This window comes from Nannospalax galili, unplaced genomic scaffold, assembly GCF_000622305.1.
Source record: "Nannospalax galili isolate Female #2095 unplaced genomic scaffold, S.galili_v1.0 scaffold1138, whole genome shotgun sequence".
In the NCBI taxonomy this organism is placed as follows: domain Eukaryota; kingdom Metazoa; phylum Chordata; class Mammalia; order Rodentia; family Spalacidae; genus Nannospalax; species Nannospalax galili.
Genome location: NW_008342297.1, coordinates 981136 through 1007523, shown reverse-complemented (window position 1 = coordinate 1007523; position 26388 = coordinate 981136). Strand labels below are relative to the sequence as shown.

The 26388-nt window shown below is 47.0% G+C and overlaps 1 protein-coding gene across 11 annotated transcripts in view; it reads right to left on the bottom strand.

Moving 5' to 3' along the window:
• Armc9 (armadillo repeat containing 9) overlaps window positions 1–26388 on the bottom strand; it is a 169081-nt gene that overhangs the window by 5464 nt on the left and 137229 nt on the right. For 10 of the 11 annotated variants that reach the window (XM_029565932.1, XM_017799377.2, XM_029565934.1 and 7 more), the window contains 2 exons: window positions 22620–22735; window positions 18305–18776 (listed from right to left, as the gene is read on the bottom strand). In XM_029565932.1, the coding sequence (XP_029421792.1) occupies window positions 18542–18776; window positions 22620–22735 (351 nt within the window). In that variant the 3' untranslated portion in view covers window positions 18305–18541. Of the gene's footprint in view, window positions 1–12535; window positions 12663–18304; window positions 18777–22619; window positions 22736–26388 lie in introns of those variants that run through there. The other variant, XM_029565936.1, reaches the window with a different exon arrangement.

Below are 26388 nucleotides of genomic sequence, written 5' to 3'. Positions count from 1 at the left end.
AGGATGCTTACAGTAAGACAAAGGGAAAGGAAGATCTTGGGTGGACTGCTTAACTTGCAGAATTCACAGGTTTCCAACAGAGAGATGGTCATGGATATCTGGCAGGTCCTGGTTGTCATAAGGATCCTTAGGGAGGAAGAAGGAGGTAGCACAGGGAGAGACAGGCTGCAGAAGAGAGGCACAGAGATGCCCCGGATTCAGAAAGACCTAGAGTTGATGTATTAGAGTAGCTGTCCAAGGTAGACGAGGTCCAGAGTCCCAAGACAGAGGGGCAAGTCCCCCAAGACAGAGGTGGCAAGTCCAGGATCATCAAAGTGTGATCTATTAGGGACTTATGGACAGAAGATCTTAGGCAGCAGGAATACAGGTGGATTTCCTTACCTCAAGGCAGAAAGGAAAGGTTTATATGCTAAGCTACACAAAGGTGGGCTTTGGCCAACTGGAATGCACTTGACCTTTCTCAAAAACCATTAACATGGCCAAAGTTGATGAAGAAAAAGTCTGAGCAAGGCCTGAGAGATAGCTGACCAGGTTAAAGGCACTTGCCACCAAGCCTGATGACCTGAATTCAATTCCTGGGACTCACATGGTAGAGGGAGAGAGCTGACTCCTGCCAATTGTCCTCTACTTCCACATGGGCACTGTGGCATGTACACATACCCCATGCCCCCATACACAAATTCGAAAACAGAAAAGAAAAAGCCCCCCTCATGTGCAGTTTACACAACACAAACACACATGGCTGACTATCTTAATGACTTTGCTGGTTCTACAGAATTTAGAATGCATGCAGGGGTCACCTGGGAGGCAAAAGTCATTATGATCAAGGTGGCTGGACCCCGACAGTCTTGAAGAGAGAGGAAGGACCACGTGCCACTGAGGACAGGAAGCCTCCAGAAACAGTAAAAGGCAAGGAGCCAGTTTTCTAGGACAAAGAAACACACCTCTGGACACACCCAAAAGGGTATCTATGTCCCATGTCAAACTTCTACCTACTGAACAGGAAGAATGACATCCTCCTGCCAGTCACACTTCTTAAGTGTGATGTGCCTTATCAACAAGGGAAATTGTTCAGTAGGGGTAGCCAGGCCTTGCTTATAAGGTGATTTTGAACCTTGAAACAGTCCTGTGACTCAGGTGTCTTCTTTTACCTAACAGCTCTGGATTGAATCTAAAGTTAATGAGCCTTTCCGAGATCTTCCATATAACATTATGACAGGCAGTGATGCCAAGAATTGAGAGCAGCCGATTTCCAGCTGCCTTCCACTAGTGCCCAGAGCTCAGTGCTGTCAGAACAGCATCTTGGGAGTAAGATCTTGGCTTGGCTGTCTCCCAAAAATGAAACGGGCTGGGGTGAGTGCTCCCTCTCCCATCCTGTCTTGTGGTCACAGGTGGTAACATGCTGAATTCTTTTCTCACCCTGATAGTGGAGCCCTCACTACCTGCAAAGGTGTCTATTTTCCTATGGCTGAAGTATTGGAGCCCCAGATGGTCATTCAGGGTGTTGTCACCACTAAGTGAGCACACACCAGCAGCAGCTTACACGCAGCAGATGCCCATAAGCAGTGGGTGGCCTGTCTTTCCTCCCCATAAGTGGGAGCTTCAGCTTTGAGGTACACGTGGTCTATGTACGCAAATGGATTGGAGCATGCTAAAGGGGAATCTTGAGCTAGGATGGTGAAGCTGGCAGGCTGCAGGACCCCTACCTCTTGTAACAGTGAGGGATGCACTTCCTGTTGAGGTGTGACGCCCAGGACCCTAGGAAACATGAGGTGTTCTCCCGGGAGTGGCCCAGGGACTCTGACCTGCTCTTCTCTTGCATCACACTTAATCTCCTGATACAGCTCCCAATGCCATGTGTTCCTGCAGCAGATGACTTTCTGGAAATCACTGGTGACTTCCTCCTGAACTTCCTTTCTGTCTGCTCACTCTGCTTTGCCCTAACCTGGGCTGTCTCCTATTCATCCAGGGTCATTTCCTGGTCCTAGCTCACCATCCTGGGGAGTGGAGGTTCAGAGGCCACCCTGCCTTTGACAGACCTTCCTGTCACTTCTGCAGAGGTTAATGACAACTCCTTGCTAACAACTCCCAAGGTTTGGAGGGCTTCATGGGGGGTAGGCAAGTGGTGGCAGGGGCTAGCAGGTCTAGCAGGTAGTATATATCGATAAATCCCTTGATACTTTGGAAGCCTCAATTTCTCCATCTGTAAAATCTTTACAAATAATGAGGTTCCATCCTGGTCCTAGTGTAAGTAGATATTATAATTCTGTGAGTTTCTTAGGAGGAAACTATAGCTTTATTTTTTTTAACCTCAGATCGATCATCTATCTATCTATCTATCTATCTATCTGTCTGTCTGTCTGTCTGTCTGTCTGTCTATCTATCTATCATCTATCATCTATAAGGTCTCATGTAGCCCAGGCTGGCCTATAATTCATTATGTAGCTAAGGACGACAAATAGCTGATCCTCCGGCTTCCACTTCCTGAATGTTGGGATTACTGGTGTGTATCACCATGGCCAGTTTATGCGGTGAACGCAGGACATGCTACCAACTGAAGGCACTCTACCAACTGAAACAGCCTGGTTCACATATTTTGCTATTCTGATTTTGATATTTTGCCACTGGCACAATACTTAATTTTAAAAATTTAAAAATTGTGGTAAATACATGAATGTTTCTACTGTGTTCATCTAAAGGTGTAACTCTATCGCATTTTGAGAAGGAATGACTAGGAATGACTAAGGAGCAGTAAAAATAACACACACGAGTGATTTCTAGCAAAGGTAGTGTGTGTGTTGGGGTGGGGTGGGGGGCTGAGCTGAGTTCCTAGGCCTTGACCACAGTCCTAGGACAGTGAGGCCAGTACAGGCCAGCCTGGGAGTCGGTCCTCATAGGCAGCTGAGGCTGGCCAGGTTGAAGCTGCTGGCTGTGCACCAGGCATTTGAAGACCTATGGGCTCCATGAAGTCAAGCAGTGGAGTCAGGTTGGCGGAAGAGAACAGAAAGAAGCCGGGGGAGAAAGGAGACAGGGGCAGCAGGGCTCAGATACCTACATCCTCCCAGCAAGGATGGGCATCAGCCTTCTGCAGAGGGACTCAGTGGACCAGCCCTGAGGGATGGCTATTTATCTGAGCCAATGTGGCTGTTGGATAAAATTAAGGTGTTTTTTGTTGGGGGGGGGTTCTTTTTTGAGATGGGGTCTCCCTGTAGCCCTAACTGGCCTGGAACTCACTATGTAGGCTGGCCTTTAACTTGCAGAGCTCTGCCTGCCTCTGCCTCCTGAGTGCTGGGACTAAAGGCATGCGCCACCACACCCAGTTTAAGAGGTTTTTTTTTTTTTTTTTTGGTCTTTTTGAGACAGGGTCTCCCTGTAGTGCCAGGCTGGCCTTGAACTCACAGAGATCCACCTGCCTCTGCCCCCCGAGTGCTGGGATTAAAGGCACATGCCACCCCACCCACCCGGCAAGATTAAGGTTTTAATAGTGAATTTAGATTAAAGCAGATCACTGGTTATAATACAGAACAAGGAAGGGCCTTATCTGATCATCTGGGACTTAGCTAATTGGTAGGAGATTTGAATAGAAAAAGAAATCCTTTCCCCAGCAGGTTGAGATTCTGTTATCAGGTGGCCTTTGGACTTGAATTGCAATTCCTGTGACTCTCCAGCCATCAGTCCACTTCAGTGTAGTTTGGATTCACCAAGCCTCCATAATTACAGGAGCCAATTCCTTAAGTCTCTCTTTATAGATACACACACTGTCTTATGTGGGAACCTCAATTTACACTGTGTCAGGTAAAGAGAATCCTCAGACAGGGGCTCCCTCTGGCTGGCTCCTCCTACTGGCAAATGGGGACAGTGGTCCTGAGCAGTGTACCAGGGAGCTAACCCTTGCCTTGGCAGGGCCTACCCCCATGAAGCCCTCCAAACCTTGAGAGTGTTGTTAGCAAGGAGTTGTCATTAACCTCTGCAGAAGTGACAGGAAGGTCTGTCAAAGGCAAGGTGGCCTCTGAACCTCCACTCCCCACTCCACCCCAGAGCTGGGACCAGAAAATGACCCTGGGTGGATAGGAGACAGCCCAGGTTAGGGCAAAGCAGAGTGAGCACACAGAAAGGAAGTCCAGGAGGGCAGTCACCAGTGATTTCCAGAAAGTCATCTGCTGCAGGAACACATGGCATTGGGAACTGTATCAGGAGATTAAGTGTGATGCAGCTGTTCATTGGGAGGTGCCCCAAAGATAGGCAAGTATTTATTAAGAGTGCCGCTACTTACATTACGTCAGCTCATCAATGGGGACATTGTGCTGGCAAGGAAGAGCAGTAAAAGACACTAGGGAGATTGCATCTTCACTTGTGTGTGGAATGTTGCTGACTCACCCTGGCCGCAGAATACCCAGGCAGAGGATGAAGGCACAGAGAAGGTTCTGAGGGGCTGCTCTGCGGTCTCTGCTCACTAGGGTTGGAACTGGCTCTCAGTCTCTGCTGCATACACCTCATCCTAGTATAACAAAGCCCAGAGAGGGGTGGAGATAGGGTGGGAAACAGGAGAAAGACACTATACAGGAGGGAGGCAAATGCCCAACACCTGCTGACTGTTCAAGAGTATGCACACAGATATGCAGCTCTCCTGTCCTGCTATCCCTGACCTCTGCTTCTGAAGTGTCACTTTTGGCTGGATGCACTAAATGTATCTTTTTTTAAATGTGAATGAGTGTTTTGCCTGCATATATGTAATTGCACCACATATGTACAGTGCCCTTGGAGGCCAGAAGAAGGCATTGAATCCCTTGGAATGAGAGTTACAGATGGGTGTTAGCTGTCAAGAGGGTGCTGAGAACTGAACCTGGGCACTCTGCAAGACCAGTGTGCTGGATAGCTTTAGTGTCAACTTGACACACCTGGGTTGAGGGAGCCTCAATCAGGGAATTTCCTCTATTGGACTGGCCTGTGGCCATGTCTGAGGGGCATCTTCTTGATGAGTGATGTGGGAGGGCCCAGCCCACTGTGGGTGGTGCCACCCCTGGGCAGGTGGGCCTGTGTTGCACAAGAAAGCAGGCTGAGTAGGGGCCAAGGGAGCAGGCCAGTAAGCAACGTTCCTTCATGGCCTGTGCTCCAGCTCCTGCTTCCAGGTTCCTGCCCTGAGTTCCCTTGGGCTCCCTGATGAACTGTGACCTGGGAGATGTAAGATAAATAAACCCTTTCCTCCCCAAGTTGGTAGTGGTCAGAGTGTTTTGTCACAGCAATGAAGAAACAAACTAAGTCAACCAGCAAATGCTCTTGTTGAGGAAATCAACAGCTCTCACCTCAAAGGAATAAAAGAGATGGATTTATTCTAGAGCCAAATATGAGTGACCATGGCGGGGGAACATAGATTTAGGTTCCCCAAATGCCTAATGTTTCCCCCATGTTCCCAGGAGGTAGCAATTTTATGAACCTTTTACAGTAACAGAACAAAGAAAGTCATAAATCACCATACTCTTAAATACATTGGTGGGTACATTCAGAAGGCGGGTCATAGAAAAGGGGTTTGGAACTCTATTACAGGTCTCATATGCTACCTGATGGCATTCTTAGCCTTTTGGTTGGTGGGAGCGAGGGTTTTGTTAAGTTAATGCAGTCCTATAGGTTTATTATTATTATTATTTTTTAATCTATTAGTCATAAGATGTTTAGTCAAAAACAGAGGTGGGCAAGGAGTAGCTATTTAGGCGCTAAACATGCCCAAGATAAACTATAAACAGGCTCTGAATCTGTAACATTCCAAACTCTCTAGTCATTGAAGTGTTAATCAGTTGATCAGCCTTGTAAAAGGTTCAGTAAAAAGATGTAGCTTTGTTCTGGGAAATTCTGTTCAAATTGCATTTGCAGAGGACCAGGTTCAGTTCCCAGCACCCACATCAAGTGGCTCATAACCACCTGTAACTCCAGTTCCAGGGGGATCTGGCACTCTCTTCCGGCTTCTGAGAGCCTCAGACATGCATATGGTGCTCAAGACATATGTGCCAGTACTCACACAGACACATTAAAAAAAGACTTGAGTTCTGCTGGGTGTGGTGGCACACGCCTTTAATGTCAGAACTCAGGAGGCAGAGGCAGGTGGAACTTTGTGAGTCTGAGGCTAGCCTGGGCTACATGGAGTGTTTAAAATCTTTGTTAAAAATTAAATCTGGGCTGGAGAGATGGCTCAATGGTTAAGAGCACTGGCTGCTCTTTCCAGTAATCAATCACCTACCTGATGTTTCCACCAGAGTATTTGAAAATGACTTGATTGGGGCTGGAGAGATGGCTTAGCGGTTAAGAACACTGGTTGTTCTTGCAGAAGACCCGGGTTTGAATCCCAGAATCCACATGGCAGCTAAAAACTGTCAGTAACTCCAGTCCCAGGGGATCCGATAGCCTCTTCTGACCTCCGAGGGCACTGCACGACACGGGTGCACTTACCCACATGCAGGCAATACACACATACACATAAAATAAAATAATTAAATTAAAAAAAGTTTTAAAAAAAGAAAATCCCTTGATTTATAACTTACTTTATTCTGTTACTACAGAAGCCTCATCAAACTTAGCATGTTGGAACATGGAATTTGGGCTAACATAACCCTATGTTCCCAGGCCATGATCTTTCATTGGCTCCAGAATAAACTATCTCCTATCCTGTCTGAGGTAGGATTATGTTTTTGCATCAACAGTAACAAGTGCTCTTAACCAATGAGTCATCTCTTCAGCCCCAGAACCTAAGTCCTTTTTTTTTTTTTTTTTTTTTGGGTCTTTTTGAGACAGGGTCTCCCTGTAGCCCTAGTTAGCCTGGATTCACTATGGAGACCAAGCTGGCCTCGAACTCACAGAGATCCTCCTGCCTCTGCTGGGATTAAAGGTGTGCACCATCACGCTTGGCCAGAACCTAAGTATTAATGCAAAAATTCATTTATGCTTCATGTATGTCGTACATGAACACATACATAAGCACAGCCTGAAGGCGAGTCTATACAGTTTTTAAAGACAGGACCTTGGAGCTGGAGAGGTAGCTCAGTGGTTAAGGGCACTGACTGCTCTTGCAGAGGACCCAGGTTCGATTCCCAGCACCCACATGGTGGCTACAAGCCTAAACTCCAGTTCCAGGGGACTCCAAAGCCCTCTTCTGACCTCTGCGGCATTGCACGACACAGGTGCACTCACATACATGCAGGCAACACACTCATACATATAAAATAAAAATAACAAATAAAAAAAAATAAAGACAGGTCCTTGCCAAGCCTAGTGACACATGCCTATGATCCTAGCACTCAGGAGGCTAAGCCAAAAGGACTGCTGTGAGTTTGAGACCAGTGTGGGATATAGCAAGACCTTGTCTCAAAACAACAAATAGACACAACAAAACCCAAAACACTGAGTCTGGCTATGTAGTTCGAGCTAGTCTGAACTTCCTTTTCTTTTTTTTTTTTTTAATGTGTGTGCATGGTGTATGTGTGTGTACATGTATGTGCACATGTATATGCAGGTGGCCTCCATGAGGCCTCTATTATTCCCTTGAGGCAAGGTCTCTCACTGAACCTGGAGCTCACTGTTTTTTGATGAGGCTGTCTGTCTAGCAAGCTCCTGTGATCCTCCTCTTTTCCCCTCCCCACCAGTTCTGGGGTTACATGTGCACACAGCCATGCCCAACTTTTACATGGGGGCTGGGGATCTGAACTCAGGTCCTCATAATTATGGAGTAAGTGCTCTTACCCACTGAGCCATCTCTCCAGTCCTATGCTGGGAACTCATGATCCTCCAGTCTCAGCCTCCTGAGCACTGGGGTTACAAGCATGTGCTATATCACACTTTGCATCATACAGCATTTCAAAAAGTTTTACAAGTGAACCAGATGTGGTGGTGGACATCTCTAATCCCAGCACTCAGGAGGCTGAGACATCAGAACTGCCCCAAGTCTGAGGCCACTGTTGAGACCACAGTGAGTTCCAAGCCAGTCAGGGCTACACAGCAAGACCCTGCCTCAAGAAACTAAAAACAGGAAGCTGGGAAGATGGCTGAGAGTAAAGGACTTTCTGTGCCAGTTGTGAGGACCCGAGTTTGAATTCCTAGGACCCACACATGTCAAGTGGTTGTGGTACCCCACCTGCATTCCCAGGACATGGGAGACAGAGACTAGGGTCTCTGGGGCATGCTGGCTAGCTGGACTAGCTCAATCTGTGAGCTCTGGGCTCAACATACAAGGTGCAGATCAATCAAAGAAGTCACCACCTGTCAATTTCAGGATTCCATATGGGCACATGTGCACACACACGTGAATGTGCATATACACACCACATACAGGAGTCCGCACACATTCAAACATGCATATATACACATATCACACACACACATGTCCACACACATATGAATGTGCAAACACACACACATATATATGCAAAAAAACTCTACCTTAAAACTCAAAACAAAAGTTCTACCCATAGCAGTGTCAGTGTTGAAAAAATTTCAGGTTTTGGAGCATTTTTGGATTTTAGACTTTCAGACTAGGGATATTTAAGGTATATTTTCTTTTTTCTTTAATTTATTTATTATTTTTATTTTATGTGTATGTGTGTATTGCCTGCATGTGTAAGTGCACCCGTGTCGTGCAATGCCCGCAGAGGTCAGAAGAGGCTGTCGGATCCCCTGGAACTGGAGTTACTGATAGTTTTTAGCTGCCATGTAGGTGCTGGGATTTGAACCCGGGTCTTCTGCAAGAACAACCAGTGTTCTTAACCACTGAGCCATCTCTCCAGCCCCATAAGCTATATTTTCAAAATAGTAATTTCTTGTCTATATAAGAAAGGTCCTTTGGACCTGTTCTACAGGATCTAGGGTTAGACATCAGAGCTCCATCTGGGCAGCCCACCTCTCCCACTTAGCTGGGGCTACCTACAGACCTCATCCAGCACCACGCCAACCTACAATGGCAGGCTGGAGGATGGCAGAAGGGTGGTGGTGAAGTCAATGCTGCCATCCCCTTCCTGGGTGCTGATGGCAGTGAATCAGCTACGTCATTCCAAGGAACATCAAAGCCTCTTGCAGTCAGGATTGGGTAGTTATTGGGACAATGCCTTGACACAAATGCATTTTTTTTTTTTTTTTTTGTCTTTTTTGAAACGGGGTCTTCCGGTAGCCCCAGCTGGCCTGGAACTCACAGAGATCCACCTGCCAGTCTCCCAAATGCTGGGACTAAAGGCGTGCACCACCACACCCAGCTGAAATTATTTTTTGTGCATGTTTGTAGGTGTGCACATACCATAGTATGTGTGTGGAGGTCAGAGGACAAGTTGTGGGAATCAGTCCTCTCTTTCCACCATGTGGGTCCTGGGGATCAAATTCAGGTTGTTACACTTGGCAGCTGGCACCTATATCCACTGGGCTATCTCTTTGGTCTTGTTTTGTTTATTGATATTTTGTTGTGGTGGTGGTTTTGGGTTTTTTTTGAGACAGGGTCTCACTATGTAGCTCTGGCTTGGCCTGGAACTTGCTACTTGGACAAGACTGGTCTTCAACTCCAGTTTTTGATTTTTGGAATGGGATCTTGGCATGTGTAGCCCAGGCTAGCCTTTAACTTGCAGCCTGGCACAATAAATGTATTTTGAAAGCTACAATCAGTGTTTCTCCAGTGACTTAATGCTAGGGATTTGAAGAGCCTGGTGGAAAAAAGAAAGGGAGGCTGGTGAGCAGGTAAAGGCACTTGCTGCTCAAGTTTGGTGACCCGAATTCAATCCCTGGAACCCACATAAAGGAGAAAACCAACTCCATAAATTTATCTTTGACCCCCCCATAAATGCACGTTACATATCCACCCCACACAAACTATGTATGCACATACTAATAATAAATATTTTAAAAAGAAAAGCTGCTGGGCATGGTGGTACACGCCTTTAGTCCCAGCACTAAAGGAAGAGGAAGAGGAAGGTGGATCTCTGTGAGTTCAAGGCCAGCCTGGTCTACATAGTGAGTTTCAGGTTATCTGGGGCTACAGGAAGACCTTGCCCCAAAAAAGACCAGAAAAAAGAAGAAGTAGAAGTAGAAGTAGAAGTAAGAAGAGGAAGAGGAAGAGGAAGAGGAAGAGGAAGAGGAAGAAGAAGAAGAAGAAGAAGAAGAAGAAGAAGAAGAAGAAGAAGAAGAAGAAGAAGAAGAAGAAAAGCTTTGTCATGGAAGAGGAAAGGGACACAGTGAATCTGAACTTTATTACTGGTTCTGCAAAAAAGCATTTTACAGCAAGACCGGCTACTGGAAGGCACTGGAACTGGAGCCTGAGTGTCAACTATGCCCACTGTCTGGAAGCCAGGCCAGTGGAGAAGCACCATCGTTCAGTCTGCCAGGCCTGCAGCTCCTGGGCCTTCTGCCAGGCCACCCTACTTTTCTGGGAGGAGGTGCTGTCCTTACCCCAAAGACAGAAACAAATGTTCCCCGCCAAGGCTACACAGAGAGCTGCCCGTTCCCCTTTCTCATCTAAACAGCTGACAGTCAGGTGTGGGAAAACAAAGGCAACCACCCTGTGAAGACCTCTTTGAGGATGGTGAGACTGCAACAGTTGACAGCACAATGGGGTCACTGACTGTGGGAGGGGACCGAGGTCAGGTCACTTGAAGCCTGGTGGCCGGGGTGTGACCTGCCTTTGGAGAAATGGCTGAGAGCTGAAGGGGGCTGAAGTCAGCCCAACAAACAAGAGTCTGGAGTAGGGAAAGAACATTCCAGGCAGGGTCAGTTGTGAGAAAGGGGATGGGAGAGTGTGCTCATTTCCTTCTTTCCACCTTACTCTTCCTATGCAGCACTCCCAGACTTAGAATAAGAGCTGAATTCTGTGACTGACACGAAGGGAGGGCGCCCATGGGTTAAACCCCATGGGGACATTTGTGCCCAGTGGAAGCTGGGAGGGGCAGCTAGGTGTAGTGAGGAGGATGTTTCCAAAAGAGCTTTGTGGGATGCTCTGCCAACTGAGAATGCTATTTCGGGGAGAAGCCTGTCTCTAGTGGTAAGCTTCTGAAATGAGCAGATTTGGGCTGGTCAAAGGGCAGGAGAGGACTTGTCTGGCCTATAGCAAGCAGGCAAGGAGAGAAGGCTCTGGCCTGTCCCTCTGAGTTCTTTCATTTTGATTCCCCTATCCTCATTGTAGGAGAGGACCCAGAGCCAAGGAGCCCCTAAGCTGGGGGTTCCCCTTCACTAGCTCTGTGAGAGGCCTGTGGCAGACTGACCCCAGAGAGGCTGTCTGTGGACTGTAGACACCATGGGGTGTGAGGCTCCTGTTGACTCTAGATACCATAGTGAGGTGGGAGCTCCTGCAGACACCACATGGGGGTGCTCACTGAAGACATGAAGATGGAGGCACCTCCTGTTCTAGTAGAAGACTGGGCACAGAAGGCCCATGGGGCCATTGCACCATTCGTACCACTAGAGACTGCAACTACCGGGGCACTCAGCAGGTCTCCTCTCTATTTGAATTCTCTTTCTTGACCTTACTCTGCCTCAGGGCTTGTGTGGTCAGGAGAGCACAGAGGGGCAGTGGGTGGGCTCGGATTAGGCTGGGTCCCTGCCTAGGGATTCCTCAGGTTTGAAAGGGCCGGCAGGACTCTCAGAAAGGTTCTTTTTAGATTGTAAAGGATAGTAGCAATCCATTAAGGGCTTGTCTGTGCTCATTTGGGAAAACAAAACAAAACAAAACAAAACAAAAACAGAACTTTTTTCCTATGCTAGGGTTCAGTCTCTGTCTAGGAGATGTGAGCCATTTGCTAATGTCATCGTCCGTGTCTCTCCCCTCCATCCACCTTCTCTAAAAGCAGAGTTAAGACAGACCACTACCACCAAGTTTCCAAGTCATCACACATTCCCTGCAATACCCACAGCAGGTCTTCCCCACTGCCTTAAAACATTTTTTGATGTATTTATTTTTAGTTTATTATTATTATTATTTTGTCTTTTTGAAACAGGGTCTTCCTGTAGACCAGGCTGGCCTTGAACTCACAGAGATCCGCCTGCCTCTGCCTCCCAAGTGCTGGGACTACAGGCACGCACCACCACGCCCAGCATTGATATATTTATTTTATGTGCATGAATGTTGTGCCTGCATGTATGTAAGGACACCCATGTCATGAAGTGCCCACAGAGGCCAGAATACAGTGTCAAATTTCCTGGGGCTGGAGTCAGATAGTTGTTAGCCACCATGCGGATGCTGGGATGTGAACCTTGGTCTTCTGCAAGAGCAGCGAGTGCTCTTAACTGCTGGGCCATCTCGCTAGCCCTTCCCCACCAATTTTGGCAGGGTCTTGTTATAACCCAGGCTGGCTTCGAACTCATGATCCTCCTACCTTAGCCTCCTGAGTGCCATCAGACCCAGCTTCCCAGCAGTTCTTAAAATTGTCGTCTTCTGGTCTGGCAACGATGGCTCTCCCTAGGTTCTGACACACTGATGGGTATACTGGCTCTGGGATGCTGCACATCTACCTGTGGGGATTGATTCTGGGAACCTAATGGCTAGATGGAATACTGGGACTCACCAAATCCCCACCTGTACCTGGTGGTGTCTCCACTGCCCGCGTCTTGGAGCACATCCTTTGACCGGCTGGGGGATGCCATGGGAGGCAGGTGAGGCTCTTCCTGACGTGCAGCTGACAACCACTCTACTGGCTTGGCATCCATGACTGCTGGGGAGAACAGAGAGCCCAGTCCACACCTGCCCTGGAGCCCCCTAGGCTATTCTTTCCTGGGCTGGGCTGCACAATCAAGGAAAGCACAACGTGGGCCAGCGTGTGTTGGCTCCTAACTCTGTAGCTTGGGGTCTTGTGGGCAGGGGGCACAGTATGGGAGGTGCTGTCCCCTCCCTGTATAGCCTCCTGTCTCTCTCTGCCTGTAGAAGACAACAGTCAAGGAACACAGACTACTGTTTGCACCTCCACATGAACTGGGAGGCACATTAGTTTATAATGAACATGAATATAACGGGGTCTCCTGTACTTTGATTTCCTAAATCTGGCAGCCTTTATATTTGAGGTAGAAATAGAGCTGGGCATCAAGTTCCACAGGTGCCATCAGGCTGAACCTTCAATATGCTCATGGGGCCAGCAAGTGCTCAAGGTCAGTGTTCAGGCTATGAGGAAGGACACCTGCACAATATGCTGAAGAGCTCCTGAGAGGGCCTGGAGATAGGCCTGTGTTGTCTGTGTTTCAAGGCCATGCACCCCTTGTGCTCTGGCCCCACCTCTCTGAGTCTGAGGTCAAAGGAGTCCAGCCATTGTTAGGGTGACACAATGACAGGGTCTGGGTTTGCTGTGCCCTTAATCCATGCTTCTCTCTGCTCTTTCCACTTAGAAAATACCTCTGATCCTCCTGTGAGGATCTATCTTAAAGGAATCTGCCCTGCAAGTTTCCTCATATTCCAAGCAAGAGTTCTTGACCTCTAATTTATTATTGACCCAAAGAAGAAATCCTTCTGATACAGAACCTAGGGATAGTTTTGTGTCCCCTCTACCTGACCTAGGATTTCTGGCCTTTGACCTTCTTTATGGCACCAATGGCTGGGCTCCCCTGAGCGTTCTGACTTAGCTTACTGGTGCTAAGGCCAGGGGGATGAAGGCTTAGCACACTGGCTAAGATCTGAGTGAGTGGACCCATACTCAGGTGCTGGCTGTGTGGAAACACTCCCCCTCCTCACAGTGTTCCAAGACTGGCACCAGGGCAGGCAAGACCTCCAGGACCCCAGCTTCTGGGTGAGGAGAAAGGGACAGGAGAGTGGGAGAGAGGAGCAATGGAGAGTTCCTAGGCCCTCCAAGTTTTTTGTTCTATCACCCATGTGATGGCTAGTTTTTTGCTTTGATTTTATTTTTTTTTGGTCTTTTTGAGACAGGTTCTCCCTGTAGCCCCAGCTGTCCTGGAACTCACTATGTAGACCAGGCTGGCCTTAAACTCACAGAGATCCGCATGCTTCTACCTCCTGAGTGCTGGGATTAAAGGTGTGCACCACCATGCCCGGCTTGTTTTTTTATTATTTTTATTTTATGTGTATGTGTGTATTGCCTGCATGTAGGTAAGTGCACCCATGTCACGCAACGCCCACAGAGGACAGATGAGGCTGTCGGATCCCCTGGGACTGGAGTTACAGACAGTTGTTAGCTGCCATGTGGGTGCTGGGATTCGAACCCGGGTCTTCTGCAAGAACAACCAGTGTTCTTAACCACTGGAGCCATCTCTCCAGCCCCATGATGGTTAGTTTTGTTAATGTGACACAGTCTAGCATTACATGGAAAAGGAGTCCCAGTGAGGGGCTGTCTAATTAGGCTGGCCTGTGGGCATGTCTGACGGGGTCATCTTGATTAGTGGGAAGCGTCTCCTATTCCAAGTGACGCACTGCTTGGGCAGGGGTTTCTGGATTGTACAGTGGGGAAAGCGAGCTCAACAGTAGCATGCTGTGTTCATTCGCTGCCTGATGCTCAGGACTGTGGATGTGACGTGACCGGCTGCGTCAGGCTCTGCTTCCTTGTCTTCCCTGGGATGATGAACCTGGCATTGGAGCCCACGAACCCTCTCTCCCGAAAGTTGCTTCTGTCAGGGCATTTTATCACAGCAACTAAGATGACCCCTTCTCTGCCATGTCCCCTACCACATGCTACACTGTGGACTCAGGGGTCTGAGTCGGAGGAAAGGGCACCATGGGTACATACTGACAGTTGCTCTGCTGAGTTCATTTCAGACAGCTCTGGGCACCTGAACTTCCACATCTGCTCACATGTAATTTTTTTTTTTTTTCTTTTAAGACAGGGTCTCACTCTACAGCATTGGCTGACCTAGAACTCAATATGAAGACTAGTCTGGCCTCAAATTCACAGAGCTCTGCCTGCCTCTGCCTCAAGTGTTGGGATTACAGGTATGTGACATCACATGTGGCCTAACATGGCATATGATTTTGACACATGAGTTATGTGTTGGATGGGCCTTTTTGGATGGGGAATAACTTTCCTCAGGCCATGTCCCATTCTTGGAAGTATTTTCTCTTGGCCCTTTGAATAAGCCCCTTGCTTATAAGGAATCTCTACCCAAGTCCCACATCCATGGGTCAAACAGTCTCACAAGGTTCCTCGGCCTAACTTAGCCTTTAAAAAATAGATCAATAACATGGCTTGAAGGGTCTTACTGAAGAACTTTCACATGTAGCTCCATGCTGGGAGTTCCCAGAGGGTCTCCATCCAGAATAGCCAGGAAGACAAGGTAGCTAAGAGAACAGATGTGGAAGAAACGACCGGAGAATAGGCCTGATTGAAGGAAGGTCCATAGAGGTCAGTTCAGGCTCTCCCTTGAGGTGGGAAGGAATGAAAGAGGAGAGAACATGGGGCAGAAAGTGCTGACCCAGCCCACTGTGGCCTGCCTCCTCCCCAGCCATGGCACTCTTATTGGGGAGCCAGATGTGGTAAGCACGGTTACGGAGGCTGGGCTATCCCTCCCTGAGGCCCAGGCTGGTGAGAGCTGCAAGTTATAAAGGAGGCTGCCAGATCAATGGCACCGGTGTACCTGGGGGCTGGGTGGCTGTAAGATGGGCCAGGCTGAAGGAGGGTAGAGGAAGGGTAAAGCAAAGGCACACCAAATACCTCAATAAAACAGGCCCTAGGGCTGGCCAGCAGGTGATGGAGACAGGGCTAAGCGCTAGGGAAATGAGGCCTACAGAAGGGGTAGGGGAACTGATGGTTCCATGGAGTAAGCCTGACCCTGGCTGCTGGAATGAAGAGGTGCAGGGATGAGGAGTGAGCACTTCAAACTGGGTCTCAGCATTCAGAGCAGGCTAGCAGGGTGTGCCCAAAGGTATGACTGGGAAGAGTGACAGCCTTGGTTCTAGGTGGCCTGTCCTGGGGGGCTGGTGAGCAGCTGCTGCCAAACTAGGCAGAGGCTGTGAAAACTGCTTGTGACCAAGGCTGAGTGCCTTGATGGGAATCCACTGAGCTTTTGGAAAGAACTGGAATTTGCCAGGGCTCTGACTTCGTCAGGGCTGAAATAAATTCAGATGCACTCGTGTTGTCTTCTGCCTATCTGTCTGTGTGTCTCTCTTCATCCTTCCCACTCTCCTTCCTCCTGCTCTGCCTTCCTTGACAGATCTCTATAGGCCAGGCTGACTTTGAACTTGCAGTCCTCCCTGCCTTAGCCTCCTAAATGTGCTGGGATGACGGGGTGTACCTCTACATCCTTGGCCTGAAGTCAACACTTATGATGGAATTGTTACCAATGCCATTTCTTTTTCTTTTTTTTTCTTTTTTTTTTTGTCTTTTTGAAGCAGGGTCTTCCTGTAGCCCCAGCTGTCCTGGAACTCACTATGTAGACCAGGCTGGCCTTGAACTCACAGAGATCCACCTGCCTCTGTCTCCCAAGTGCTGGGACTACAGGTGTGTGCCACCACACCTGGCACCAATGCCATTTCTATGCATGACAAGCTCAAGTACCGCCCCACCCCCAGCAGTACGATGATGAATCTACCCAAAAGATAGGACCATGTGCTGGGCTGTGGCTCCATGGTAAAGGGCTTGCCTGACATGTATGAGTACCACAAAACAAAGTCCATTATTCTTATGATGAGCAGAGGCAACAGAGACCTCTGCACAGATGGCTATGCCCTTCACACTTAGCAAAGGCATACTGGCTCACAATGTCAATGCAGGCAAAATAACCGAGGATCAGCTACTTGGCAAAAGCTCTGATCCCTGAGTCCCCCTTTCCAGGTCACCAGGGCCTTCCTTGGACTCCGTGATGAGCTGGTTCCTTGGAACCTGGAGCCTTGGACTCCAAATATGAGTGGATACTTCAAGTTCCCAGATGTTTCTCATCCTGGAGTCTGACCTGCTCCCCTAAGGTTTTTTCTTATTTGAGTGGAGAGTAGAGTCTTATCTGGTCTGCTCACAATCCTTTAAATTTCCTTTTGAAAATTAAAAAGAAATACTTTGTATATTTCTGAATCAAAATGCTTTTTTGTGTGTGTCATCTAAAAAATAATTTTATGTCCCATCAGTTTCTGTTTAACTCAATTTGATGCTTCAAAGCATGTTCTGACCTCAGGGCTGTTTATGGGTCCAGTTGCATAGTCTGACGCTGTGCAGCCTTCTAACTCGTGGCTGACCCCTCAGTGTGACAATCTGAGGTACCCTTGGTAAGACTGTATTGCTATGATATAGATATGGTTTGGAGGTATCCCCAATGGTTCATGTGCTGGAGGCTGGGTCACCAATGTGGCAGTGTGTTATGGTGGGACCTACAGAGGTGAGGTCTAGGCCAAGGTGATTAGGTCAAGGGGTCATAACTTTATGGGGGGGGCATGCATGTAGTTATCATGGGAGTCTAAGTTAGGCCCCTCAAAAGTGAATTATTTTATTATTTTGAGACAAGGTTTCATTGTATAGCCCCAGCTGGCCTTGAACTCATAGAGATTCACCTATCTCTGCCTCCTAAGTGCTGAGATTAAAGGCATGTACCACCATGCCCAGCAAAAGTGAATTGTTATAAAATAAAAAGATGGGCTGGGTGTGGTAGCACATGCCTTTAACCCCAGCACTCTGGGAGGCAGAGGCAGGTGGATCTTTGTGAGTTCCAGGCCAGCTGGGGCTACAGGGAGACCCTGTTTCAAAAAGATCAAATAACAAAAAATAAAAAATAAATTAAAAGATGGAGCGTGACCCTTCCTGGCCCCCTGCTTCCTGTTGTCATACACGCCTGACCTCTTGCATGCACTTCCACCATGATGCCATCTACCACGTTGTGACACAACCATAGGGGCCTTCACTAGAGGCAGAACCAATGGGGCCACATCATCTTAAGATTTTCAGTTTCCTAAACATTGAGTTAAATAAGGCTGTTTTCTTATTAAGTACCCCAAGCCTAGGGAAACAGCTCAATTGATAAAGAACTTACTGTATAGGTATGACAACCTGAGTTTGATCCCCAACACCCACATAAAGCTGGGCAACAGCCACGTGCATGTGCAATCCCAGTGCTGAGGAGGCAGAAACAAAACAGAAGGATCTTTGGAGCTTGCTGAGCAGCCAGTCTGGCTCAGTCCGTGAGTTCCCCCCAAAATAAGGTGGTGATGCTGGGCGTGGTGGCACATGCCTTACTCCAGCACTCTGGAGGCAGAAGTAGGCAGGCAGATCTCTGAGTTCCAGGCCAGCCAGGGCTGCAAAGTGAGACCCCCATCTCAAAAATAAATAAATAATAAATAAAAAAGGTGGCGAGCAATAGAGAAAGACAACCAACATCAACCTCTGTCTTCACACACATGTGCACACATGGACACATCATGCATACACACAGAAAATAAAGTACCCAGGTTCAGGCATTTATTATATAGCCATGGAAATGGACTAAGCCATATGGCATACTGAGATCTCCACACTGAAGTCTCCTAAAAGCCTGGCTTTCTCCATCAGAAACCTTGCTCCAGTAGCTCCAATGAGCATAGGTCTGAAGTCAAGCCCAGCACTAGATCTGGCTGTGTGATAGGAGGCCTGTGGACTTCCACGATCCACGACTACAGCTGAGGCCAGAGGGCTTCCTAGGAGTGGGCATCCACCCTCAGCTCCTGCTGCTGCTTTACTTGGATTCTAGACCTCACCAGTCCAGGACTGTCTCTGCCCACTGCAGTGTTCTTACGTGAAGAGGATGCTCCACGCTCGGCAATACCAGGCTTGCCCTCTTTATAGGTGGTCAGCTGAGTGACTGGTTGGGCCTGCAAGCAGCTATTTCTGACTTGTTGGGCATTGTGAGCAGAAATGAGATGGTCTCCCTGCCTGCAAAAAAAACCAAAACAAAACAAAAAACAAAAACATGAAACAACAGTAAATACAGATAGTTGGGAAACAGTTGATTGCTGGCTTCTGTGTAGCCATCATAAACAGATCCAGGAGGTGGCAGTGCCTGGAATCCTTTTGTTAAACTGATATATATTTTTACATTGTGTGTGTGTGTATGTGTGTGTGTGAGTGTGTGTGTGTGTACATGCACATGTCACAGTGCATATGTGGAGGTCACAGGACAACTTTGGGTAGTCATTTCTTTCCTTCCACCATAAGGGACCTGGATAGAACTCAGATCCACAGGATTTGCAGCAAGTATCCTTATCTGCTGAGCCATCTTGCTGGCCCAAACTGACATGTTAAAAAATATTTACTATTATTATTATTATTGTCTTTTTGAGACAGGGTCTCCCTGTAGCCCCAGCTGTCCTGGAACTCACTATGTAGACCAGGCTAGCCTTGAACTCACAGAGATCTGCCTGCCTCTGCCTCCCGAGTGCTGGGATTAAAGGCGTGTGCCACCACGCCCGGCTCAAATATTCTTCTTAATGTTGCTATTTACTTCTAGTGCTGGCTTGTGCTGATGGACCATACATAACTCAGGCAGCCAGCTTCCCATATTGGGTATGTAGATATTCCTGACTTTATAAATAATACTCTAATAAATACCCTGTACATAGCTCTGTAAAGTTACAGAGGTAGAATTAACTGACTCTGAAAGTACTGGTGTTCCTGAATGTGTCCCCAAGAACACTAGGGGTCTAGATTTATCTAGAATGAACACTGGGTTGCCAGGGGTTGCTACCTGTGAATGGAGAGTTGTAGGTGCTCCCTGGGTGTGAATTCAAGATGCAGAGGTAGAATTAGGAACCAGACCACCAAGACTCTGCAGCCCTGAGTGGGTAGCAGGGTCTCCTGCATCACACTGAGTGGACCTCTCCATGTCTTCCCTGGCTACATGGCTGACTCTGTGTGCCTTTGAGGGTAGGAACAACATCTCACTTGTTTTTGGGTCCCCAGCACCGAGTTCACACCCCACCAAGCACAGAAGTGAAAACAATGTTTGCTGAAGCTGGAGGTGGTGGTGCACATATGTAACCCCAGTGCTGAAGAGGCTGAGGCGGGTAAGTTTGAGGCTTGAGGCTGGCCTGGACTGGATAAGACTCTGCCTCGCCCCCAAAAGTCTGTTGACTCTACTATAGAGGCAGTGGAGGGTGGTCACTGCTGGGAGGAGAGCAGGGCTGGCTATAGATTCAGGAGGTGCTGTCCTGGCTGGGCAGGGCCACCCTGGCCAAACAGCTCCAGCTGTGCTGAAAAAGCATCCTCAAGGTTCTCACAGGGCAGGTCATCGGGCCCAGGAATGAATTCTACCCACTGGTTAGATCTTCAATTTCTTAGATTCTTGCATCCCCATCTCTCATTAAAGTGTCCTATGTCATTGCCACTGTGTTGTGAAGGCAGGGTTTTAATTATGTTCAACAAGATGAGTTTCATTAGTTTCTTTTACTACCTTCATTTCTAAATGTACTGTATTTATAAACCAGATTTACAAATACTGATACTGCACTATATTCTAGATCAAAAAAATCCCCTAAGATATATGGGGGACAAGAAAAAATATTGACAAGGTTGATAGTGTTAACTTTCTTAGGTGTGGCAATATGGTCACTTATGAGGTTGTTCTTTTTCTTTTTAACATTTTTATTGATTTTTATTTTATATGTATGGGTGTATTGCTTGCATGTATATAAGTGCATCTGTGCTATGCAATAGCTGTGGAGGCCAGAAAAGGGCACTGGATCCACTGGAACTGGAGTTATTGATGGTTGTTAGCCACCATGTAGGTGCTGGGAACCAAACCTGGGCCCTCCACAAGAGCAGCCAGTGCTCTTGAACTGCTGAGCATTTCCTCCAGCCCTGAGGTTGTCCTGTTTAGAAACATGTTTCTTACTATTATCACATAGTAAGTACACATTTATGGTATACAGGGTAACATTTCAATACATGGACACATGGCATTGGTGTACCAGGGCAACTAGCATAACTATCAAATGTATGAAGGTGTTTTATTCTTATGAGGTGAGTGTTGAAAGTCTGTAACCTTTCAGATACTTTAGTGAGGAGAGCATAGTGGCCCACACCTTTAATCCCAGCACTCAAAGAGGCAGAAGCAGGCCTATCTCTATGAGTTCTAGGTTAGCCTGGTCTACACAGTGAATTTCAAGCCAGCCAGGGCTACATAGTAAGACCCTGTGTCAAAACAAACAAACAAACAAACAAAAATAGTTCAGTGAAAAAAAAAATACAAGCCAGGTGTGGTTATCCTCAGCTAAATAGCAAGTTCCAGGCTAGCCTGGGCTACAGGAGAGCCTGTCTCAAAAACAGGAAGAAACAAAACAAGAACATCTGCAAACTAGATTATATACACAGAAAGTCAGTGAGAGTAAATATGGACATCTGGCGTCTCTGCAGGGTAATGTTTGTTCAGCTTTCCTGTAGGTTAAAAATACTGGTTGTGTTTGAGAGGGAAAAGGGTATAATACTTAGTTTGTATATAAGCAATTGAAAACAAAAACCTAGAAACAGAAGCATATGGAGATTAATTTTGAAATCAAATCAAACAGATCTCAGAGATCCATGATGTGGGGCTGTGACTGTTTTTAGGGCAAATCCCAAATGGGCAATGAAATTTGGCAAGAGCTGGTGTTGGGGACACTGTGCCCCCAGTACTGTGGCATGGAACTCACAGACAAGTACTTCATTTTGTTTGTTGGTTAAGTGCCTGGTCGGTTATCATAAAGTTACCATACAGTAAAATGAAATGAAAACAGTCCGGCTGTAGGTAACTACGTGAAACATGGTAGAGTCACTGAAAATAAGCCAAGGCCATGACCTGTTGAATGAGTAATGGCACAGCAGTGCTGACAGCAGCGGACTGGCTGCTGGGATAACAGCCCTCTACAGCCTCCTGCTCACACACGCTGCTTCAGTTTCCCTAAAGGGGAAAAGGCACGCTGCCCAGTTATAGAAGGGCCACTCTCTTGCCCAATGGCCTGCTCGTTTGGCGCTCCCCAAAGCCCACAGGGGAGCAGGCTTCAAGCCTTTCAGGGGAGACCAGAAGCTAGGGTAATTGAAGTTTTATTTCTGTCAAGGGGGTAGGAACCAGGCTGTGGAGAACAAACAGTTAAAAAAAATGTACATGGCTCGTGGGGTGGCACATACCTTTAATCCCAGCAGGGGCAGGAGGCAGGTATGGGGGTGGGGGCAGAGTAGGCAGATCTCTGTCAGTTCAAGGCCAGCTGGGGCTACAGGAAGACCCTGTCTCAAAAAAGACCAAAAAAAAAAAAAAAAAAGGAAAAGGTGCTTTCCTTATTGTTTTCTTCCTGCACTGGGGATGGAACCCAGGGCTTCAAACACACTGGGCATGCTTTTTACCACTCCCACCCCCAGAGCTGCTTTGAGAACCTCATCTGAAATACACCCAGTAACTGCCTGGTGCTCTGAGGATAGGCCACAGGAATGAATGACAGGAGTGCAAACTGGCTGCCCACCATTCCACAAGTCCTTCCCTCTGAAATGACCCTGGTCAACACTAGTCTTTGGAAGTGGCCTTGTAGATCCAGGAATTCACACACTTCTTCTGGAAGAAGAAACCTAGGTGTGTATGGGGGAGATGGGACCTCAAATCTTTCTCTCCAAAAATCCTTGAGATAAATAATGAAGAGAAATACTTTCTAGTATAAATGCTTTATTACGCATTTTAATACACCTTACACAGCAGTTAATCAAAGTGAAGCTTAAGAAAATAGACTCCCACCTCCTGTATCCCAGACTTACACTGGGCACCCAGTCCTGTGGCCACCAGGGGTGACAGGCCGACGCAGGGGCTCATTCCCACTCCACTGCACACTGGTCAGCCCCTTCTGCCGTGCCTTCCCAGTGTTGGTCATGATCTGGTGGAAGGAAGAAGAAAGAGGCTCAAGACAGTGTCAAGTCCTTGAGGGCCCACCCAGAAAGAGAGCTTACTAAATGGAATCAGTTTCCAGAACCAAGGCTGTCAAGCCAGGCCTGGTGGTGCCTCTAATTCAGCACTTAGGAGGATCAGCAAGTGGTCCAGCTACATAGTGAGTTTGAAGCCAGTCTGGGCTACACGAGACTTGTCTCCAAAAACAGTAAGGGGCTGGGGAAATGGTATGAGGATGGGAGTTCAGACCCCCAGCACCCACATAAAAGATGAGTGGGTGTGATGTCCACCCTGTAATCCCAGCTCTTAAGGTGGAGACAGGGGATCCCTAGGGCAAGCTGATTAGTTGGGGCAGCAGAACTTTTGAGCTTTGGATTCAGTGAGATACTGCCTCAATATGTAAGGTGGAGAGGGGTAGAGGAAGACATCTGAAGTCAATCTCTGGCTTCCACATGTGTGCACACACATGTGCATGTGTACCCCCTACATTTGAACAGGCATCCACACACCATACATGTACACACACTATACATATGCCAAACAGACAAAACATAGCCCCAAATCCAACAACAACGAACCAATAAACAAACAAACAAAGAGGCCGTGTAAGTAACAAGGACCATGTTACAGGGAAGGGGAGGGGTCCTTTCAGACTTGATAACATTTAATAGTATAAAATTTAAAACTTGGGGCTGGAAAGATGACTCAGCAGTTAAGAGCATTGACTGCTCTTGCAGAGGACCAGGGTTCAATTCCCAGCACCCACATGACAGCTACGAACCGTCCTTAACTCCAGTTCCAGAGGAATCCGAAGCCTTCTTCTGTCCTCTGCAGGCACTGCACGACACGGGTGCACTCACATACATGCAGGCAATACACTCATACCCATAAAATAAAAATAATAAATAAAGTATTTTTTAAAAATTTAAAAATTCAAATCATAGGAAGAAGAAAACAGTCGAGCACGGTAACTGATCATATCTCCGGAGAGGATGGAATTGTGGAAGAGGGAGAAAATGAGTGGATTTCATAAAAACCAGACATTTCCATGTGCATAGCGATGAAACACGAACCAGATGAACAGGCAGGCCAGAGACTGGAAGAATGGGCTGGAGAGATGGCTCAGGAGGTGAAGGTGCTTCCTGCCAAGCTGACTGAGTTTGATTCCCAGAACCCACGTGACAGAAGGAGAGAACCAACTCCCTCAAGTTGTCTAACTCTGATCTCCATATATGTGCCCACTTCTCCCAAATAAACAAAGGTAAAACATTTTTAGAAATTTAAAAAAACAAAACAAAACTGGGAAGTGTTTGCAGCAAACCTAACAGTGAAAAGGTTAAGGTACCCATTAGCTACAGGGCTCCTGCAAACCACTGTTAAACAGGGCCAAGAATTCACATAGCCATGTCACAAAACACAAGGTATTACCAGAAATGAGAAAAACAATCAACATTACAAGTAATGAGAAACTACAGCTTCACAGTAAAAAGAATCATTCTTCAACCACAGCAACAAGGAAACAATCCCAGTCATTGCTTGTAATAGTTTAAAATATAATATGGCACTGAAATTTGAGACAACGCTCTTAGAAAGCAATTTGGCATTTTATTTTTTATTTTTTACTTTCTGGTCTTTTTTGAGACAGGGTCTCTCTGTAGCCCCAGCTGGACTGGAACTCACTATGTAGACCAGGCTGGCCTTGAAGTCACAGAGATCTGCCTCCCAAGTGCTAGGATTAAAGGTGTGTGCCACCATGCCCGGCACAACTGGGCATTTTATATACAGAGTTGTAAACTGCAGGGCTGAGGGAACATCTCAGGGGGTAAGAGTGCTTGCTAGGCAAGCATGAGGGGAAGAGTTCGGATCCCCAGCACCCATGTAACAAGCTGACATGGCCACATTAGTGCCTATGCCCCAGTACTGCGGGGTGGAGACAGGAGCTCTCTGGGGCTTACTGACCATTAGTCTAGATGCAGGTTAACAGGCTCTCTCAAGGATTAAGATGAACACTTGCACATACACACATGCATCTCAAACACACACACACACACACACACACACACATACACACATACACACACACACACAAGCTGCAAGCTGGGCATTGTGGCATGTACCTGTAATCCCAGCACTCAGGAGGCTGAGGAAGGAGGATGCTGAGTTTAAGGCTAGCTATATAGACTGAGCTATACAGACTCTATCTCAAATACTGTTTCCACAAAGGGTTATAAAAATGTTCACATCCTTAGGTATAAATCCTAGTGGTCAGAGGGATTTAAAGGACAGTTTTTGCCCCTTGCCTTCCAAGGTCGACTAAGTTCCAGGGGACTATGGAACATCTCTCAAAATGTCCTGTAACTGTGGCGAGTCACCTGTCCTCTTGTTCAGGGAGGCCATGGAGACCCCACGAGATAGACTTGACCCAGTGTCCAGTCTGTAAAGAGGAGGGTCAACTCAGAGGAAATAACACATTTCCTCCATGCTTCCAAGTGAAGCCAGCCATAGATGAGTAGGACCTATGACTTATGTTCACATAGACAGAACTGGCAAAAGAAAGGAGCCAAGGGCTCCTCCGAAGCCCATGTTACCCCTGAGGAACAGATCCTCCAATGACCTTAAGAGTAAAAATAAATTGGTTTGTTTGGGCCAATTACATGGTCTTAAACACCCAAAAGGAAAGTATAACCAAAGATTAAAGTGAGTCAATATAATTTTTTAAGAGTTCAAGGGATTACACTTCCCAGACATTAGACTTAAGTCCACATAAATTGTTATTTAGACAATTATTTCTTATTGATGATTTTGTTTCTAATCAGAAAGTACTGCTCAGATGTAAGATTTCAAATCTTGGTCTCCAATACTGTAGTGCCCGCCTGTAGCTAAGTGAGGCAACCAGCTATTGTTCTAAAATGATGGATAAATTTGTTTTCTCCCCCTATCTAGAAGCCTTTGAGAGGGAACTGACACTGGTTCTAACCACTCTAACTGCTATCAAAATACCCGAAAGCAAATCCCGAATCCATCACTCTTGAGTCCAGCCTTGACATACAAAGGAAAATGAGATGGAACTCCGAAAATAAATCTTGAGTCCATCCTTGGCAGCCAAAAGAAAAATGAGAAGGATCCCAATAGAGGGATGCTTTTGGAAGCCCTTGTCAAGAAATTCCAGTGGACTTTCATATGAACATTTGAAAATTGCCCTGTTCTGACTTTTTTCTAGTTCTCTGTCTAGAACATGTAATGCTAATTACTCTTGCCTTTACTTCTCCTTCATATCTCCTATTCATGATTCAAGGATGTTCTTTTCCCCCTAGAGATAAGAGTTATACAATTTGGGAGTCTTTTGGATAGACCCACTGAAGGGGTACTTCAACTGCCTCACCCTGCATCCCTGTTCAGGATGGAAGAAGCTAGAGCGGTCTGCATCCCGATTCCCTATTGGCAATTTGGGTAACCTCTTTAGAGGATACTATGATAAGAATAGGAGGTAGGAATTGGCTATGCAGTTAGGGTAAAAAGACCCCAAAGAAAAGTAGCCAGTTTCTTGGCTAAAAGTCAAAATGTCTTTGGGCCTCTTAGCAACATACTCTAATGTCAAAAGTATTTGGGAGCTTGTATCTAATCCTTAAAAGATTTTAAGGT